General features: G+C 43.8%; 1 protein-coding gene across 1 annotated transcript; it reads right to left on the bottom strand.

The window, feature by feature from the left end:
• Nucleotides 1-4642: 4642 nt before the first annotated feature.
• On the bottom strand, nt 4643-19123 carry MATN3 (matrilin 3). The gene is made up of 8 exons (XM_084830644.1): nt 18866-19123; nt 17040-17609; nt 15035-15157; nt 14295-14420; nt 14063-14185; nt 12791-12913; nt 8873-8986; nt 4643-5736 (listed from the first exon to the last, which is right to left on the bottom strand). The coding sequence occupies exons 1-8, from the start codon at nt 19068-19070 to the stop codon at nt 5681-5683; spliced, it is 1440 nt and encodes a 479-aa protein (XP_084686770.1). The 5' UTR covers nt 19071-19123; the 3' UTR covers nt 4643-5680.
• Between the last annotated feature and the right edge of the window lie 402 nt (nt 19124-19525).

Raw genomic sequence — 19525 nt, 5'->3', positions numbered from 1 at the left:
AGCAAACACCTAAAAAAGCCTGCCCAGTTCTGGAATAAGATTCTTTGGACTAATAAAACCAAGATTAACTTGTACCAGAATGATGGGAAGAGAAAAGTGCGGAGAAGGAAAGGAACAGCTCATGATCCAAAGCATACCACATCATCTGTCAAACATGGTGGAGGCAGTGTTATGGCATGGGCATGTATGGCTGCCAATGGAACTGGCTCACTGGTGTTTCTTGATGACCTGACTGCTGATCAAAGCAGCAGGATGAATTCTGAAGTGTATAGGGCTATACTTTCTGCTCAGATTCAGCCGAATGCTGCCAAACTGATAGGACGCCCCTTCATATTGCAGATAGATAATGACCCAAAACATATAGCAAAAGCTACCCAAGAGTTTCTCCAGGCAAAGAAGTGGGATGTTCTTCAATGGCCAAGTCAGTCACCTGATCTCCACCCAATACAGCATGCTTTTCACTTACTGAAGACAAGACTGAAGGCAGAAAGACCCACAATCAAGCAGCAGCTGAAGGCAGTTGCAGTAAAGGCCTGGCAAAGCACCTCAAGGGAGGAAACTCAGCATTTGGTCATGTCCATGGGTTCCAGACTTCAGGCAGTCATTGACTGCAAAGGATTTTCATCCAGGTATTAAAGGAGATCCTTCAGTTTGAAATGATGTTGGTTTGTTCCATTACTTATGAGCCACCAACGATGGGTGTGTGTGTATGCCACTGGCTGTGCTTCCTGAATGAGTAGTGCCCCACTTTTGTCAAACCCCTTGAATTACAGCTGAAAATCCTGACTTCGCTCCCATCTGGGTGTGTTTCCTTTCAACTTCAATGTGGTGGTGTACAGAGGCCAGCTGCCAAAATAGTTATCCTTGTTCCAATATTTCTGGCCCTGATTGTATGTTTCAGATGCCCAGTTTACATTCGAAGCTTCACAACTTTGAATCTTCAAAGATCATGCCTGAATTTTTTTTTTAAAAAAAAAAACATCATGGAGAAGCCCCGATTCTGCGAGGATAATGCCTTAATTTAAAAAGAAAACATCCAGAGCGGGGGATGGGGGGGGTAAAATGTAGTCTCATTTGAAGGGATAGAACAACCCCCTGCTCGGTGCAGGAAGTCTGATTCCCAGGCGGTCGCCCATCCAACTACTGACAGGGGCTGACCTTGCTTAGCATCCGAGATCAGACAAGCCCGTGCAGGAAAACAGCACAGTGCTCGAGTGTGAACCAAGCCTGCGCATTCAATGAAGCACTGCAATGGGGAAAATGGGTGAGTGTGAATAATCACAATTTAATGCGAGAGCGTTTAACCCAATGGGACACCAAATTCATTGCGATGGCGGGCTCAATGTAGATCGGCCCTAAGTATGGTTAGGCTACCTTTGTCTAGGAGTGACAATAGGTGACACACCAGCCTATGCCAGTGAAAGGTACTTTGTACCACTCATGCCATTTGGGCCTCCAGAAATATGGCCTATCTAATAACATCCCAAACTACAAACCTGATCTGTAATAGGGAGTGCAACACCATCCAGAACAGGCCATACACTGTCTCCCAAATCTAATGAATTATCTACTAACATCTCCATCTTATTGAGACTGGCATTTAGTTTATTGGCCCTCATCCAGTATATTCCTGATTCCTGATACTGGTTTAAGTATTTCCATGGCATCATATGAATTTGATGAAAATGAGTAGAGTTGGGTGTCATCACACCGCACCTCAAATCTCCAGATGATCTCATTCAGTGGTTTCATGGAGATGTCAACCAGCATGGAAGACAGAATAGAGCTGCAGAGAACCCCATCGCATAGTCACTGTGGGGCACTTAACTCCTGTCCAAATTCTCCACCCAAAGCCCTCATTATCTCACTCAGGTTAACAAACATTCTGCCTGGATTAATTAAAAAAAATTAAATGGTCCTCAGTAGCAGCGAGTCACACACAGAACCTTAGGAGTTGCTATTCCAAATGGCAATTGTCATGTCTCCATGGAAACCGTGGCCTATTTCCAGCTTCTTTAGCAATTACCACCACACCAACAAATGAAGCTTCCACACTAGGGGTTAAATCCAGCATTGCACTAGTGGATATCCAGTAGCATGACAGGAATTTCTCCCTCTCTCCTCCCCTCTGCGGCCCTCTATACCACCCTACAATCTGCTCTGGAGGGTTTCCCAGCCCTCCAGAGCAGACTTTGGCTCTCTTCACACCTGGCATTTATCCCACTACAAAGCGGTCCTTTTGATTCCAGATCCTTTCCAGGATTTACACTGGCCCTGTATACAGGCATCTCCCATAGCGCGCGTCCCTGTGCTCTATATCTTTTCATGGCTGTGTGGAGCTGCACAGAACAATCAGGACAGAAGGGGGCTGCTGGCCCCATGCCCCCTCCCCTCCCCTGATCACTAGTTCCTGTAACATGATTGATGGCTCTGCCTGTCCCTCCACAGCAGAAGGGAAGTCAGAAGCTCTTCTAGTGATCTATGGGAGCTGGTCCCCTCCTTCCTCCAACTTTGTGGCGAGGGAGAGAGAGTCTTCTCGGTGGCTTACCCCAAGGTTGCTGGTGCTGCTAGTCCTTCTCTGCTAAATATGTCAGTGTGTGATGGAATTAAATGCAGTATATTGCTTGCACTACTGCGTTTGAAGAGTATATCGATTTCCGGGTTCCCAACTACAGAAGTAAGAAATCCACAAACGGACTTGTATACAGTCAGTGCACCAAGCCATCTGTAGCAGCTCCCCCCCTGCCCCACCACCAGGTGACCACTTCACAGGGGACACCTTCTTCATTAGACTCCCCGCCCCATGCTGTTGTTGCTCTTCCCCCTTATTCTGGCTTCCCAACAACCCTGGAAGGTGGGCTAGGAGAAGAGATAGTGGCTGGCTAGGAAGTAGGGAGTACTATTGAAAACCACCTCAGCATTAATGCCTTACCTAAAACAACTCCACACACAAAAACTAAACCATTAAAAATGACCATTCCAAGCTCTGCATGATGAATTTATTCAGGGGAGGAGAAAAGGCACTTTTAATACCCATTGAAATCCTAACTGTCAAACCTTTCTCCTGTGTAGCTGAGAAGGGAGACTCTCCCATCCATCCTGGGAGGGAAAAGCTCATCAATCTGGTGAGCAAAAGGGAGAAGAAGCAGTCAGTGAAGTTAATGGGAGGGGGAGGTTCAAAGTAAATGCATTGAAGGGGATGGGAGACCCTAAGACTGCTACTCCAAGTAGACTTACAATGCACGCCTATGCATGCCTACTTAGAAGCAAGCCACACAGACTTCAGTGGCACTTACTCCCAGGAAAGGAAAGCCTTACAGCCAATGAGTTTACTCAGAAGTAAGCATTGCTGTGTTCAAGGGGATCTCGGAGCCTGTAGTGGAATTGGAGAGAGGCAGAAACTGGCAGATAGTGACCTGCCCCTACCCCCCCACCGATTTGTTGTCATGACAACGTTATTCAGCACCTCCCAGCAACACCCCCATGCCCACACAAAGTGGGACAAAGCGCTAAAGGGGAAATACACAGGCGGGGGGGAAGGATGGCTGTTTCAATCACAAGCACAGAAAATGCCGGGTTTTCCCCGTTCTCAGATAACATGGGAAGAGGGAGGGGATGTTGTGAGACAGCAGCAGGAGAGCAGTGGTGTTGTTTAAAGCTCCTGCGAAAACCAGTCATTAAAGAAGAACAATCCTGCTAAAAAAAAACCAAGGTGTGAAGAGAGCCTTTGAGGCAAATGGGAGGCTGCAGAATGGGAGGAGGAGGGAGAATTCCCCACTCCTGTGCCCACTGATGGAACAGATTCTCTCAGTAGAATGACAGTGTTGGATCTAACCCTAGGTGTTTAGTGTGGTATAGTTCACTCACTTTTTACAAAGCATCCACACGACACTATCCATCACCCAATCATTTCCCCCTGCATTTTCCTTGTGGTTCTTCTTTTTTTTCTCTCAGATTGCAGAAGGTTTGCCTGTTTTTTAGAATAGACATGTATTGCAATTTCCGCAGATGATCTAACCCTAATGCTAGTTCTACTCTTCCATCTTTTTAAAGGGGTGGGATTCTGATGTGTACTGTACTGTTTGGGGCAGATGCACCTATTGCCAATCAGCACACCTTCACTATTATCTTTTCAGTTGACACCATTTTATTACTGTGTCCACATTTTTTACTGATCTTTTAATTAGTGCTAAAATGCTTTTATGGCTATATTCTGAAATGTTAAAATATTTGTTTCTAATTAAGCACTTCCAGTCTACACTTCTGATCCAAAACACATGTTAGACATTTGTTTTTTTGATATTTCATGGGCAGCAATAGGTAATCACAGTTAAATTAATTAGTGCTTAGGACTAATTAAATAATTCATTGTTTTTAAAAGGCACTCTCTCTCTGTCACACACACATGGACGCACGCATGCACACATACATACATATTTAAATGGCTGCTCAGGTGAATTGAAACTTTCACATCCCCACTCACCAGTCATGCCCACTGGTGTGGGTGGAACATAGCAGGATGTACACACAGAAAAAAGTACAATAACCTGATAGTGTGGAAAGTCAATTGCAATTCCACTTTTGTAAGGAATATGTAGCTGGGATTCAAGGTAAGGTACAGATTGAGACTCAAAATCCAAATGCAATTTCTAGAACACTTTTATTTAGATAAAATGCAGTTGAGTTCAATCCATTCACACTTTCCACAGTCACTCAAATAGTTACCCACGTTGAAGCAACAGCACGTGGGGGCCAGCCAGCTCATATACTCAGAAGCAGGAGGTATGCTGTGAGCAGCTTCTTCTTTGGTGTTCCGATCTTCCTCAGAGTTCTGTTGATTTGGGGGTTTCTTAAATACTCTTAAGTCTTTGTATGACATCAGAAAACATGCCTGTGGACTACGCATTCTAGTTGTACATTAATTGGGCTCATCTTATTGATGCTAAAGAACATCACCTTTCCCCCAGAGGTCATGGACGCTGCTTCATCTGCTGGTACTTACACGATCTTTGCTTCAGGCTCCAGGCTTATTGTGGAAGTCTCTTTGTCCACTGTTGTCCTCTTTCAGAGTTCACTGATAACTACATCTTATTGTTCACATTCTCCGGTCAGCTTCGCACATACACACACCTTGTTTGTCCCACCTTTTTGTTCTGGTAACTTTTCTTCATTCAGAACTCAGGAACCCTTTCACCCAATAAAGGGGGTGTGAATTATATGATTGTATGCGACACTAGTAGCATTAGAGATTAGTTAGTTAGCAATGATTAGGAGCCATCTGTCTGGAAGCAGCTGAAATGTTCAGAGAAATTGCTCTGTTTTATTAAGGTTTTATCTATACCTTTAAATGATTTGTGTTGCAGGGAAGGTGGAGGAAAAGAGGGCAGATTTAGCTTTAGAGAAAGCATGCAAATTCAGCTGTGGAAGAAAATGCACTATACATACAGCTTAGAATATAAACAAATACTGAGATATGCTGTATGTGTGTGTGTGTGTGCGTGCTCATGCAGCACAGTCATTCTTTAATCAGGCACAATTATATGCGTAATAAGAGTAGCATCATTAATCTGGCTTGCATGATCCTTAATAACGAAGCAACTCCTTTGAAAGGCTGATGAAACAAAAGCTTGCGAAGTGCAACCGAAAAACATGGTTTTGAACTGAAGCAAGATCTTTAGCTCTAGATATGCTCCCCTCTGTACTGGTATGTTTCTAATTTCTTAGACAGATCATCTAGTGGTCAACAGTTAAGGAAGAATATCACATGGCAATCTCACCAAGCTTAGTTTCAGGAGGACAAATCCCACTGAAGTCCATGGGACAGTTGACAAGATTAGACCCCACATTTTTATATCTGAAGGAAAGCATTTTTTATTTTAGTTTTTTGCTAAATGCAATATAATAAAAAGGTTGAGGGGACGGGGAGACATCAATTCATAAAAATGCATTGCTTAAAGTTACTGTATTTGGTAACCCAAAATGCAGTGCCGGCTCCAGGTTTTTGAGGCCCTTGGGCAAGACATCCTCAATAGATCCCCTCCCTCAGTGAGCCTATCTTTTCAGCATCATTGTCATCAGGTGGTCTTGCTCCTCATCCAGTTCCTCATCATTGCTATGGCTTGCTTGCTTGACAGACTCAGAGAGTCAGTGAGCAAGTAGGCAGTGGCATCCTTCTCATCACCACTGTTCTCTGGGCCAGAGTGAGAGGCAGGTGAACAAGCAGGTAGCAATGGTGAAGAAAAGGAACAAGTTGAGGGGACTCTTATCAGTGGACCCCTTCTGGGGTGTGGGCTCTTGGCAGGTGCCCAACCTTGCCTACCCTTGATGCTAGCCCTGCCAAAATGTATACATTTTACTTTACTATATATGTAAATATGTTTCTCTTAATACAATTAAAATCATCACAGAAGGTGCTACTACCTGATTTTCAACAATTCCTCCATTCCATAGCCCATACTGTTAGAAAAAGAGACTCCATAACCGTTGGCGCCTCAGTTACGTAGGAGCCCGAGTGGCGGGAAAAATGTGGGCGGAGCAAAAAGGAGAACCATAATGACGCGCTCATGACTAACGGCTTGGTAGGCTGATACTGACTGTTTATTGGCTATTAACTTGGTAAGCTGATGTACTGACTGTTTCATTGGTTACTGGCAAGAACAATAGAAGTGATATGGTATAAAAGGCTTTTGCACACGTGTCTAGGGGTCCAGACTGCTCTGCACCCGTTTTGCAAAACGTTTCAATAAAATAGTGTTGGATCCACTGCTGCCTACCTGACATCCTTTTCTTCTAAACCGAAAGCAAGAACTTTTTATCTAACAATACCATTTAGGAGGGTCCTGCAATTCTCAGGGAAGGCTTTTTGTGGGATTACTAGGAAGAGGAGGAGTGGGGAAGTCATTTTACTTTACTATAGATGTAGCACGTTTCTCTAAAATAGCACTGAAATAATCATGGAAGGGGCCTCCACTCTGCCAATCCACTTCCACCAGCACTGCTTGGGGATGCAAACCTATGTTTATTGGAATACTTGTAAATATTTTAAGATATGACAACTAAATAGCACACATTCCCTCACAATATTTAGGTTTAAAGATTAAAAAAATTAAGATACTGAAGACTATTATTTTACTAATTTTAGCATCCCAAAGTACTGTGTACATAAATATATTCATGTTTCTTGGGTATACTCATCTGAAAAAAAAGTTAATTACATTTTAAATTTTAGATCTGACTAATATTATCTCCATTCCAATTGCCCAATATAACTTGTATTAATTCGTTACATTACTAATTAAGGGCACAAACCTATGCATGGTTAGACAGAAAAAAAAAGTCCTGTAATCCCCAGTATTAAATGCTGGGAGTTGTAGGACTTTTTTCTGTCCAAACATGCATAGGATTGCATTCTAAACATGTATTTTACAAAAGCATGAAAAAAGACTTAAAAAAAAAAAAAGACTTTTCCCCCTGCAAAATTCCAGTGTTAATTTATTTTCCAGAAAATTGTCCACCCCGTATTTCTCTCTCTCTCTCTCCTCTGTGTGTGTGTGTATGTGTGTGTGTGCATTCGTGTGCGTGTGTGTGTGTGTGTGTGAGAGAGAGAGGGGGGGGAGGAGGAGGAGGAAGGGAGGAATTTTATACCACATTAAACAATTTTGTCTTATTGCTACTAATGAATGTTCATAAGATTTTTGTACACAAATGTTGCTATCATTTAAAAAAATCATATACAACTATTATTAACATATTATTAGCCCTATTCAGGCATTTGCCTGAATGTGCGAGGGATAAAAATGTATAAGCCCCACCCCAGTGTCCCCCCTTGAACGGGTTCCTCTCATGCATTCAGCATGTGGGTCTGAAGAGGGTTTAAGCATGTTTGACTGAACACATTTAGAAGCTTGCTCAGGAATCCTGATAAAGCAGGATTCTCAACTGCATGGAGCATGTTCAGCCAAACGCTCATAGAAACCCTCCTCAGACCTTCACACTGAATGCACAACAAGGATGTAAAGAAATGCCCTCATACATGGGGACACTAGGAATGGTGCTTCAATGTGCGCCCCCAGCCTCTTACACACTTTTAGCCTACGTGTATTTAGGTGAATGCCTGAACAGAGCTCTTGTGAATATGGAAAATGTTGACCTCAAGCCAGAGATATAGTATGATATAACAAGTTGTTGTGTATGACTAATAATGTGCGAAGAAAAGCCCTAGACAGTGACCACAGACAATATGAGGGTATGCACCAACCCCTGTCAAAGGACGGATGGGAGTGCATACTTTTATCTGCACTATTCAGGAGCAACATTGAATGCATTGGATTGTGTCATGCACACCTGGTCCCTGCTGATCTGCCCCATCTGCAGAATGGTGTACCTGCATGCAGCAATATGCAGTGGTAATGTACATGCCTATGAGATGGGTAGCAAAATCTAGCAAGGTTTGCACATGTAGACCTACTGTTCTGAGTGTATGAACCCTCTACTATATGGGCAAACTAGTACCTGGATTAGGATATTTGAATGCAACCCATCTCCCTTTGATGTGAATAGTAACCTCCTATTGATCTGAATGTAGCTGAATTGCACCAATTCTGACAGGTTCATTCTGTACTCAGAAACAGCGCAATTCTATATATATTCGCTCAGAAGTAAGTCCCACTGCGTCCAATTGGACTTATATTCTAATTGGTATATTTAGGACTGCAACATTGGCATCCCCAAATTTCCTCTATTTAAAGAGGAAATAGGACTTCCTATTTCTCTGGAGTACTTTTACACCACTGATCTTGACAATAAATTTGGTCCAGGAAATATGTAAAAAAGCAAGACATGCAGAAATGAAAAGATTTCAATAAAAGGATATATTTTGTAGATATTGTCTCAAGATATGAGGTGGCCAACTTGTGAAATGTAAGAAAAGATTCACATTTACAGGCCTCTTCCTTTGCCATAGAAGAAAGACTACTTGTTGATATTCCTGAGGAGAGAATAAACCATATATGTTAGCAATAATAACAGCACCAAAAATATTAGGTTGGATCCAAATGTTGTGTGAATGGAAGGCTGTTTGCACAACAAATCTTTCCTCCCCACTCCACCTCCTCCCCTCCTGTACCAGGGCCATCCCAAGACATTTTGCTGCCTGAGGCAAAGGACAAGATCACTCTCTAAATGAGAATCATGCACCAGGCCTAGACCAACAAGCCAGCCAACAGTAGCTCACATTCTCCCCGCTCTTTCCCCCTTCCCCTCCTTCACGTCCCAATTTTCACTAACCCTACTTTGCCATGTTCTCTGAATTTGCAAACTGTGGCTAATGCCTTGCCTCCTAGCAAATAATTTGAAACCACAGTTTGAAGTGGGTTTGCAAACTGTGGTCTAGTGGTTAGTTCTAAACATAGTTTATCATGACAAAGTACGGTAAATGAAAACCATGAAATGAAGAAAGGAATTTGTGCATAGAGGGGGCAGGGGAAGGGAGTGACCGAGTTTCCAAGGGCACTCTTGACTGCTAAACCACAGTTTGGTGTTATGTATGCCCTCTCCATCAGCTCAGTTGTGACTAAATGCAATTTAGTTTCTCCTCTCCCAGAACTGTTTCCCTCAGTTCTGTTCATTCTAAGGGCATCTCTACACCAGCCTAAAATCCTGAATTTAAAATGGGGCTTTCTGCTTCCGTTTTACAGTCAGGGCCAGAAATATTGGAACAAGGATAACTGTTTTGGCAGTTGGCCTCTGTACACCACCACATTGAAGTTGAAAGGAAACACACCTAGATGAGAGTGAAGTCAGGACTTTCAGCTGTAATTCAAAGGGTTTGACAAAGCACTAACCATTCAGGAAGTACAGCCAGTGGCATACACACACACCCATCATTGGGAGCTCATAAGTAATGGAACAAACCAACATCATTTCAAACTTAAGGGTCGCCTTTAATACCTGAATGAAAATCCTTTGCAGTCAATGATTGCCTGAAGTCTGGAACCCATGGACATGACCAAATGCGGAGTTTCCTCCCTTGAGATGCTTTGCCAGGCCTTTACTGCAGCTGCCTTCAGCTGCTACTTGTTTGTGGGTCTTTCTGCCTTCAGTCTTGTCTTCAGTAAGTGAAAAGCATGCTCTGTTGGCTGGAGATCAGGTGACTGACTTGGCCATTGAAGAACATCCCACTTCTTTGCCTGGAGAAACTCTTGGGTAGCTTTTGCTGTATGTTTTGGGTCATTATCCATCTGCAATATGAAGGGGTGTCCTATCAGTATGGCAGCATTCACCTGAATCTGAGCAGAAAGTAGCCCTATACACTTCAGAATTCATCCTGCTGCTTTGATCAACAGTCAGGTCATCAATAAACACCAGTGACCTGGTTCCATTGGCAGCCATACATGCCCATGCCATAACACTGCCTCCACCATGTTTGACAGATGATGTGGTATGCTTTGGATCATGAGCTGTTCCTTTCCTTCTCCATACTTTTCTCTTCCCATCATTCTGGTACAAGTTAATCTTGGTTTCATCAGTCCAAAGAATCTTATTCCAGAACTGGGCAGGCTTTTTTAGGTGCTTGCTGGCAAAGGCTAATCTGGCCTTTCTGTTCTTGAGCGTTACCAGTGGTTTGCACCTTGTTGTGAGGCCTCTGTATTTACATTCATAAAGCCGTCTCTTGACTGTAAATGTTGGCAATGACATGCCTACCTCCTCAAGAGCGTTCTTGACCTGGCTAGATGTTGTGAAAGGGTTCCTCTTCACCATGAGCAGAATTCTGCGGTCATCCACTTTAGTTGTCTTCCGTGGTCTTCCAGGCCTTTTGCTGTTGCTGAGCTTGCCAGTTAATTCCTTCTTTTTCAGGATGTTCCAAACTGTTGTATTGGCCACTCACACTGTGTTTGCTATCTCTCTGATGGATTTATGTTGTTTCCTCAGCCTAATGATGGCCTCCTTCACTCGCATGGACCCCTCTTTGGACCTCATGTTGGGAGTTCCAGTGAACAGCTACCAAATGCAAATGTAACATTCAGAACCACCTCCAGGCCTTTTCTCTGCTTGATTGGTCATGGGGTACGCAGGAAACAGGCCACCCCTGGCCATGCAGCTGCTTGTCAGCCATTCGTTCCATTACTTATGAGCCCCCAATGATGGGTGTGTGTGTATGCCACTGGCTGTACTTCTGAATGGGTAAAAAGGTAAAGGTGTCCCCAACCAGTCGTGTCCGACTCTAGGGTGTGGTGCTCATCCCCGTTTCTAAGCCGAAGAGCCAGCGCTGTCCGAAGACGCTTCCGTGGTCATGTGGCCGGCATGACTGAACACCGAGGTGCACGGAACGCTGTTACCTTTCCCGCCGAGGCGGTACCTATTTATCTACTTGCAATTTCTTGCTTTCGAACTGCTAGGTTGGCAGAAGCTGGGACTGAAGACGGGAGCTCACTCCGTCACGCGGCACTAGGGTCTTGAACTGCTGACCTGACGACCTTCCAGTCTGCAGTTCAGCGTCTTAACCACACTTTTGTCAAACCCCTTGAATTACAGCTGGAAGTCCTGACTTCACTCCCATCTGGGTGTGTTTCCTTTCATCTTCAATGTGGTGGTGTACAGAGGTCAACTGCCAAAACAGTTATCCTTGTTCTAATATTTCTGGCCCTGACTGTAAATGCAGGATCACCACGACTCCCTTTTTCACATGCTTCCTTTCCCCCCATCCTTTCCCCCTCCTTCTCCCTGTATCTGAGTCTTCCATTATCTTTCCTTGATCTCGCTCCTCTTCTTGCCGCTTTTCCTCTTTTCACAGAGGGAGCTCAAGCGGAACACAATGGGGTAATTTGATGCCTTGTTATCAGCAATCTATTTAAAAATGGAACAAAGGGCATGGAGGCTGAATCTACACACAGCAGTTATACCATTATCATATCGTTATCATAACTATTGGTACACATGACACCAATGGGCAACAACAGTTATGATAACGGTATAACTGCTACATGTAGATTCAGTGCAGGAGACGCCCTGGAGGGTCATGTAAAGAGCCTGCAAACTTCCTTGAAGGAGCAATCTCAATCTCAGAATAAAGGTCCATGTGAAGAAAGCCTAACAATTTGTGATGTGTCTATTAGATGTTAAGCCTGCAGGCAACCCCTGTGTTGTTTTTTATTTTTTTTATAGTGCCTAGAAAAGCACCTAGAAAAGTGCCTAGAAAAGCTTAGGCACTGTATAAACAAACAACTCTTGAATTTAGCCTGAATTTAGCCTGAATAGTACTATCAACACTCCCCAGACAGTACTGGAGCTTGCAGGCCATGATGAGGCGTAGCTATGGACAACAAACCCTGCCGCCCCCCCCCCTTACAGCTATGTCTTCCTCTTTGCTGTTCCCTTATAACTTTCTCCCCACCCTGATCCCTCCTGTCTTATTGTATTTCCTTCCTGTCCCTTAAAACCACCCTTTCTACCCCATGTTATATTGTCTTCTCTTGCCTGCCTCTTCATAAGACTCACTGAAGGCCTAGAATTAGACTGACCACATTTTCCCTCACAAATCCTCAGTGCCGTTTGTATGACAGAAATCCAATTAGGATAGCTTTCATCCTTAATGCCAGGAAAAGTTTCTGCCTGTCATGCAGCTGTTACAGCCAAAATCTTCCTCAGACACAAACTTCCTCAGGTAAGCGAGGCACCTACTAGAATGCAAAAATTTGGTTTCTCAGCCAAAACCAAATACATTCTACAAAACAAGTGATAATCTGTTTTCCCCTCCTGGATATACTTGTTGATGTAACTGTAAAATTCTTACTTGAGCATGTTTGCTTATCTGCATTCAGAGTAAATCCTTCATAGCACTCACAATAATGGGATCTGCCACTAGGCACACAGATTTGTTGGCAGTCGTGGGTTCCAGGTGCACAGACATCCATGGCTGAAGAACAAATTGTAAAATAAGAAAAGAAAAATCATGTTAAATAAACAAGCTGCCATTCTCCCGACCCCCAAATAGGCACTGAATGAGCTGCGAGAGCTTTACTTGAGCAGGTCCTCTTATCCGTATTCAAAGTGTACCCTTCATAGCAATCGCAGTGCCAAGAGTTAGTGCTGGCAACACAGATATGCTCACAGTCATGGATGGGTCCCAGTTGCACAACTGTCCCTGGTGTCCCTGGCTAGGGAAAGAGTTGAGCAATAATTTTACTAGTGGGACCTGCAATAAAATGTTGCAGCAGACACTACTTCTGTTCAGGACACTTCATTCCATTTCCCCTTTCCTCCCGGTTTTCTGTTCTCCCCCCCCCCCCCGCCGCCAGTCAATCAGGTCTCTATGGCCGCTAAGCACGTACCATTGGGATGGGATGGGAGTGGGTGGCAAGGGGTGGATTTTTTCTCTAAAACTTTGTACTTCTGCAAATGTGGGGGTTTCCCCAAACCTACTGATACATCCCAGTTGTGCGTAGGCAGTTCAATTTGGCTACTTAACGGCTGGCACTCAGAGAATTGAAATTATTATTGTATATGATGCTAAAAAATGTATGTCTTCGTGTGTACGCTTATTTCTTTATTACATTTATATCACACCTTTCTTCCAAGGAGTTCAGGCTGATGTACATGGTTCTCCACACACACACACACACACACACACACAAGCCAAACATGTGAGGTAGGCTAAGCACAGAGCTAGTGACTGGCCCAAGGTCACACAGTGAACTCTATGACTGAGTGGGGATTTGAACCCAGGTTTTCCTGGTCCTGGGCCCACGCTCTAACCACTACACCACGCTTATTGAGGAATTGCTTGAATACCCCTATTGAGGTACTGCTTAGAGTGGCTAAGTGGTGAGTTGTGGGAAGCCACCTGGTTCAAATTGCACTTCAGCCATGCACTCATCAGGTAGAAGCCACTATCTCAGCCCAGCCTTCCTTCATCTGCAATATGGGAGTAATAATACTGACCTATTTTACAGGATTGTTTTAAAAATCACTGAAATTATGTAAGTGAAGTTAAATAAACTAGCTGCTTTTAAAAACAGAATCCCCTCACAAAATGTGCTGACTGAAGAAGCTGCTATATTCTTACTTGAGCACGTTCTCTTATCCGGATTCAAGATGTACCCTTCATAGCAGTCACAGTGCCAGGACCCATTGCTAGTCATACAAAGTTGCTCACAGTTGTGGGCTCCAGGTGCACAACTCTCCCTTCCTAGGAGAGATGTTAACGAATTACATGCATAACTGCTTTGAAAAACTACACCCCCCTCCCCACCCCCACTCACAAAATATGCTGACTGAAGGAGCTTCCCAATTCTTACTTGAGCAAGTTCTTTTATCTGGATTCAGTATGTACCCTTCATAGCAGTCACACTGCCAGGAGCCATCATTGCTAGTCTCACAGATTTGCTCACAGCCATGGGTTCCAGATGCCCAGGCGTCCCTTCCTAGAAGAGATGTTAAGGTTAAGGTAGGTAGGCATGTAGGTATATTGAAATGTATGGGACAGTGACAGCTAGGCTACATGCTAGCGAGATGTCAAGAAATTATGTCAAAAACAAATTACCAGTTGTTTTCCGGGCCAAATTCAAGGTGTTGGTTTTGACCTTTAAAACCCTATATGGTTCCGGCCCAGTCTATCTTAAGGAGCGCCTCCAGCAGCACCAGACAGGCCGCTTAACAAGATCAGCCTCGGATGGCCTTCTCTCTGTCCCATCAGCCAGGACAGCTAGACTGGTGGGGATGAGGGAGAGGGCCTTTTCTGTGGTGGCCCCCACTCTGTGGAACTCCCTCCCTAGGGAACTCCGTCATGCCCCCTCTTTAATGAGCTTCCGTCGTGCATTAAAAACGTTGTTGTTCAGGCAGGCATTTGGGGTGGGTTAGGGTATTTTAGAAAATGTTTTTATTGTAAAATTTTATTGTTTTATTGTATGTTGTACATCGCCCAGAGTGGCTGGGTGACCAGCCAGATGGGCAATTAATAAATTAAATAATAAATAAATAAATACTGCCTTTTAAAATAAAATTATCCCACAGAATGTGCTAACAGCCAGATTCTTACTTGAGCATGTTCTATTATCCAGATTCAACGTGTATCCTTCATAGCAGTCACAGTGCCAAGAGCCATCACTACTCACACAGGTTTGCTCACAGTTATGGGTTCCAAGGGCACAGGCACCCACAGCTAGATGAGGAGTGTACAGGAGAAACATGTTTAATGTTAAATGTTTAATCTTGCATGCTCTTAAGACTGATAACATTAAAAATTTACTGGCTGGGATGGCGCAGTCTTCTCATGGGGCTGTACACGTCAATTTTCATGTGGGGAGTTGCTTGTTTGAAAATGCCTCCACGCCAAAATCATGTCCTGCATCAAAATCTCAGGAGGGAGGCTAGTTTTCAACCTGTTGCCCAAGATCATCACTTTAACTTGTGGACACTTGTGAACAAGTGATGCCCCATGTTGAATCATGTAACATTGCCTCGTTAGGAGGCTGTACCACCTCAGCCAGTGAACTTTTAAATAAACACTAAGACATGGTGGCCATGCTGGCTGGGAATGATGGGAGTTGCAGTCAAACACATCCGGAGGGCACCAGCTTAGGGAAGGCTGCACTGAGGGTAGCTACATGTTGTATTTAGCACATCAAGAGCCTACAGTTTCTACTTGTGGGTAGTGCTGAGTATCACTCAAATGGAATCCCACAGACTCTGCCATGTCAAAGTCACTCCAAGATCTTACTGTGCCAAGTTTACATGATATGGCTCATGCTGCGAGTGACACTGAGAGAGAACAATGCAGTTAGGATTTAAGCAAGGGATCCAAAATCTGTGCCATAGTATGGAGCTTGTATTCAAGATCCTAGAACATATAACAAAATTCTTAAACTCATGCCTTTTTAATGGGGGATGGGGGACAGGGTTCATTGTAACTGTTGCAGTAGCTCACATAAGTAGCGATGTATGAGAGGGATAATATTATAGTCAGCCCTGTCCTGCTGTAAAATTTCAGAAAATGATACTATCCTTACATCACTGTCTCTATCCCTTTTCCACATGCACTGTTTGTGATTTCCAGGGAGCCCCCATACTGGGTCAGTTCATAGCAGGGCCAGATCTACACCTTGTGTCGTATCGCTACGATCCCATCATGGTGACGCTATATCCTTCTTGCGCATTTATACCTCATAGCACACAATGAATGACATCTGTTGCAGTATTTTGGATAAAACGGAATAAAATGTGGGAAATAATGCTAGAAAAGTGGTATGCGGAATGCATAATGAGCCCCAGCTGTTATCAGTGCACTTCAGTACCGATGAAAAGCACTAGTGTACATCTAGCCCTGTTCTTGAGACACATTAAGTCAGGGATCCCCAACCTTTTGGGGTCAATGGGTTGTTGTTCTTTTGTTGTTGTTCAGTCATTAAGTTGTGTCCGACTCTTCATGACCCCATGGACCATAGCACGCCCAGCCTTCCTGTCCTCCGCTCTCTCCCAGAGTGTGCTATTGGACACCTTCCGACCTGAGGGGCTCATCTTCCAGCGTCATCTTTTTTAGCCTTGTGATACATTCCATGGGGTTTTCTTGGCAGGAATACTGGAGTGGGTTGCCATTTCCTTTTCCAGTGGACCACATTTTGTCAGAACTCTCCACCATGACCTGTGCGTCTTGGGTGGCCCTGCACAGCATAGCTTATGGCTTCACTGAATTATGCAAGCCCCTTTGCCACAACAAGGCAGTGATCCATGAAGGTGGGTCAATGGGTACATTTAGAATTGAGAGAATATTGTGGGCACTCTCACAAAATGGCTGCCATGATCAGCGTAGCTGGTCACAAAACACCCATTTCCCAGAAAGCAAACTGGTGAGTCTAAAAGAAAAGTAGCTTGCCCAGAAAGCTAAGTACAAGGCAGAGGTGGGGTCTAAGCTCCAGATCCCAGAACCTGAAATTGTGACCTATTTCATCTAAATTACTGAGCTGAACACAGTATTACCCCTTAGTAGCAGAAACAAAAACCATTAAAAAAGACACAGAAAGTGCGGTTGAAATAATAAATCTTACTGCAGAACGTTTCTCGAAACTTAGAAGCCAACTTTTCAATCACACCATACGTCTCCACGTAAGAAACATGATCATCCACTGGCTTGCTAGCCATCAACCTTAAGGACTGCATGTCTGCTCGGCCAACTCCAATTGCATAGATCTCAATTCCAGAAGCTCGAGCCCTGGAAGCCACCTCCTGCACCTGATCCTGAGGCCGACCATCTGTCACAATTATTGCCACCTTGGGAATGTCAAGGGAAGAATCTCTCGCCCCTGCTTCTTCGGTGAAAACGTCATCCATGGCTGTCTGGATGGCCAGACCGGTCATAGTACCCACAGATAACGGACTGATGCGGGATACTGCTTGCTTCATGGAAGTTTTGTCAAAGTATGTCTGAAGATTAAACTCAACCTTGACTGTGCTGGCATAATTCACCACTGCCACACGAGTTGCTCTTTCCCCAACATCCAAGGTGTCAATCATTTTGGCCAAGAAGGTTTTCACTTTTTCAAACTCTTGAATTCGGACGCTGCGGGAACTGTCTATTATAAATACAAGATCCAGGGGCTGACTCCTGCAAATATCCTCTGCAAGAAAAATACAAAGCACAAAATGATAAGTCATTGAGTTGAACTCAGAAGAGACTTTTGACTCTGAAAATTAAAAAAAAAAGTTTAGGAACCCTCTCTTCAACAAATGTAAGAAGATCTAGAAATCTGCTTGGCCAAGATAGTAAAGTGCAGCACAAAATATATCTTTCTAGAACAAACAGTGCAGTCCAATATCTACTCAGAAGAAAGTTGCATTGAGTAGAATGGGTCTTACTCCCAAGTAAGGGTGTATGGAATTGCAGCTAAATTGTGATTATTGTATTATTGGAAGCATTGAGAATATTGGCATTAGGGTGTTGTTGTTGTTTTAAGTTTCCACATCTTATTGTTATCACAAAAAACCTGAAACCACCCTTACAGTTTTGGTTAAAGCCTGCAACAGAATCTGAGGAAGGTCAAATAGAAAACCATGACTGGGAGAATATTTAACACCTATACAATCCCTACAGTTTTTTCTTCAAATTCCCTGTATTTGTTCCTTTCTTCATTTCTAGTGAATGCCATGAGTTCATAGTGTGTTCTAACTACAAAATTGTAGAGCAGCCTTAGTATAACCGCATTGACTAATATTGTTTTTTTAAAACTACAGACACCAAAATAGAGGGGGGTGGGATCCAGGGAGAAACTTCCTGTATCCCCAGTCTTATCAAGTCTTTGCAAGTATAATAAAAGAATAGGAATTAATGCTTGGAGGCAAAGTTGTCTGTGGATCCTTGCAGCGACTAATGATTTCTTTAAAGGAATCTACAGAAGGTGCCTTTGATTTATGGGCATATGCTGTTCCCAACAGACAGGGATTCTGCAACCAGCACTCATCTTCTGATGGCCCATACCCCTAACACATCGATATATGCTGATACTGCTTACCATTGGCTTACCGGTATGAGCATTGAAGTATGGCTATCTACTTTGTCATTACGTGTTCAAAAGTTTGCAATGTATCCTCAGTCATCCTCAGCAACCCTATAAGCGTGCCAAGAATTGTGAGAAAATGCTTACCATCATCACATCTCTGCCAGAAAAAAGATGCACCACTAGTCAATGTGTGCCTCTCATGCAGTCCAGCCACCAAAAAAGCTGGGCCCATGGACCACTAAGTAAGTGGTAAAGCAAGACCAATATACGGGGCATACAGTTAATACTGAGGAAATAAGCCTGACCTTCCCATATATTCCACGCTAGCTAGCCTTTCTTCAGAGACCCTCTGCCCACAGTGTAGGAGCATAAATTACCTGTAGGGGAGACTGCTGAAGAGTAGCTCTCAATACCTCGGGAGGAGGGTTCATCAGCCCGTGCTGCAGCTGTTCTACCAAAGGTCTTGCCCTGCAGTGAAATGGAGTCCAAGCGTCTTCGGGTTTGGTCGTTCCGGGCACCCAAAACTGGAGGGAGAAGTAGGAAAAGGCAACAGGCAAGGGTCCTCCTGAGTAGCCAAAGCATTTTCGCTGCCTTGGTTTGAGCACCAGTTTTTCCACCTCACTATCCCTGTCTGTGAGTTTTTCCTTGAGACAGCAGATGTTTAAAATGTTCCTGGCCAAAGAGATGGTGGGGGGCGGGGGAGTCAACAGTTCTTTCCATCCTTTCCCAGACAGCAGTTTCTTCATTTGAAACACCCAAGTTCTTTGAGCAGCCTTCTCAATAGTCACAGTGTTAGGGAGACAGACTCATTAGAGGAGGAAGTACAAACATGTGGTTAGTTGCTATCCTTGAGCCAACAATCAAGTGCTCCAGCTGTCAGGGTTTGAGATAGCCAACTTCAACTTATCAAGGGGGTTCCTTCAGTGATGATAGGCCATAAAGGTAAACCTGTATCAAAGATAAAGATAGGGCAGGATGGAGGGAATGGGACATTTCTAATTCATGGGTACTATCAAATGAATTCAAATGAAAACTCA

Source organism: Heloderma suspectum, chromosome 1 (assembly GCF_057233095.1).
Source record: "Heloderma suspectum isolate Gila_16-S chromosome 1, 16-S_ref, whole genome shotgun sequence".
Classification (NCBI taxonomy): domain Eukaryota; kingdom Metazoa; phylum Chordata; class Lepidosauria; order Squamata; family Helodermatidae; genus Heloderma; species Heloderma suspectum.
The sequence above is the reverse complement of the archived record's forward strand: the minus strand, read 5'-3'. Positions and strand labels throughout refer to the sequence as shown.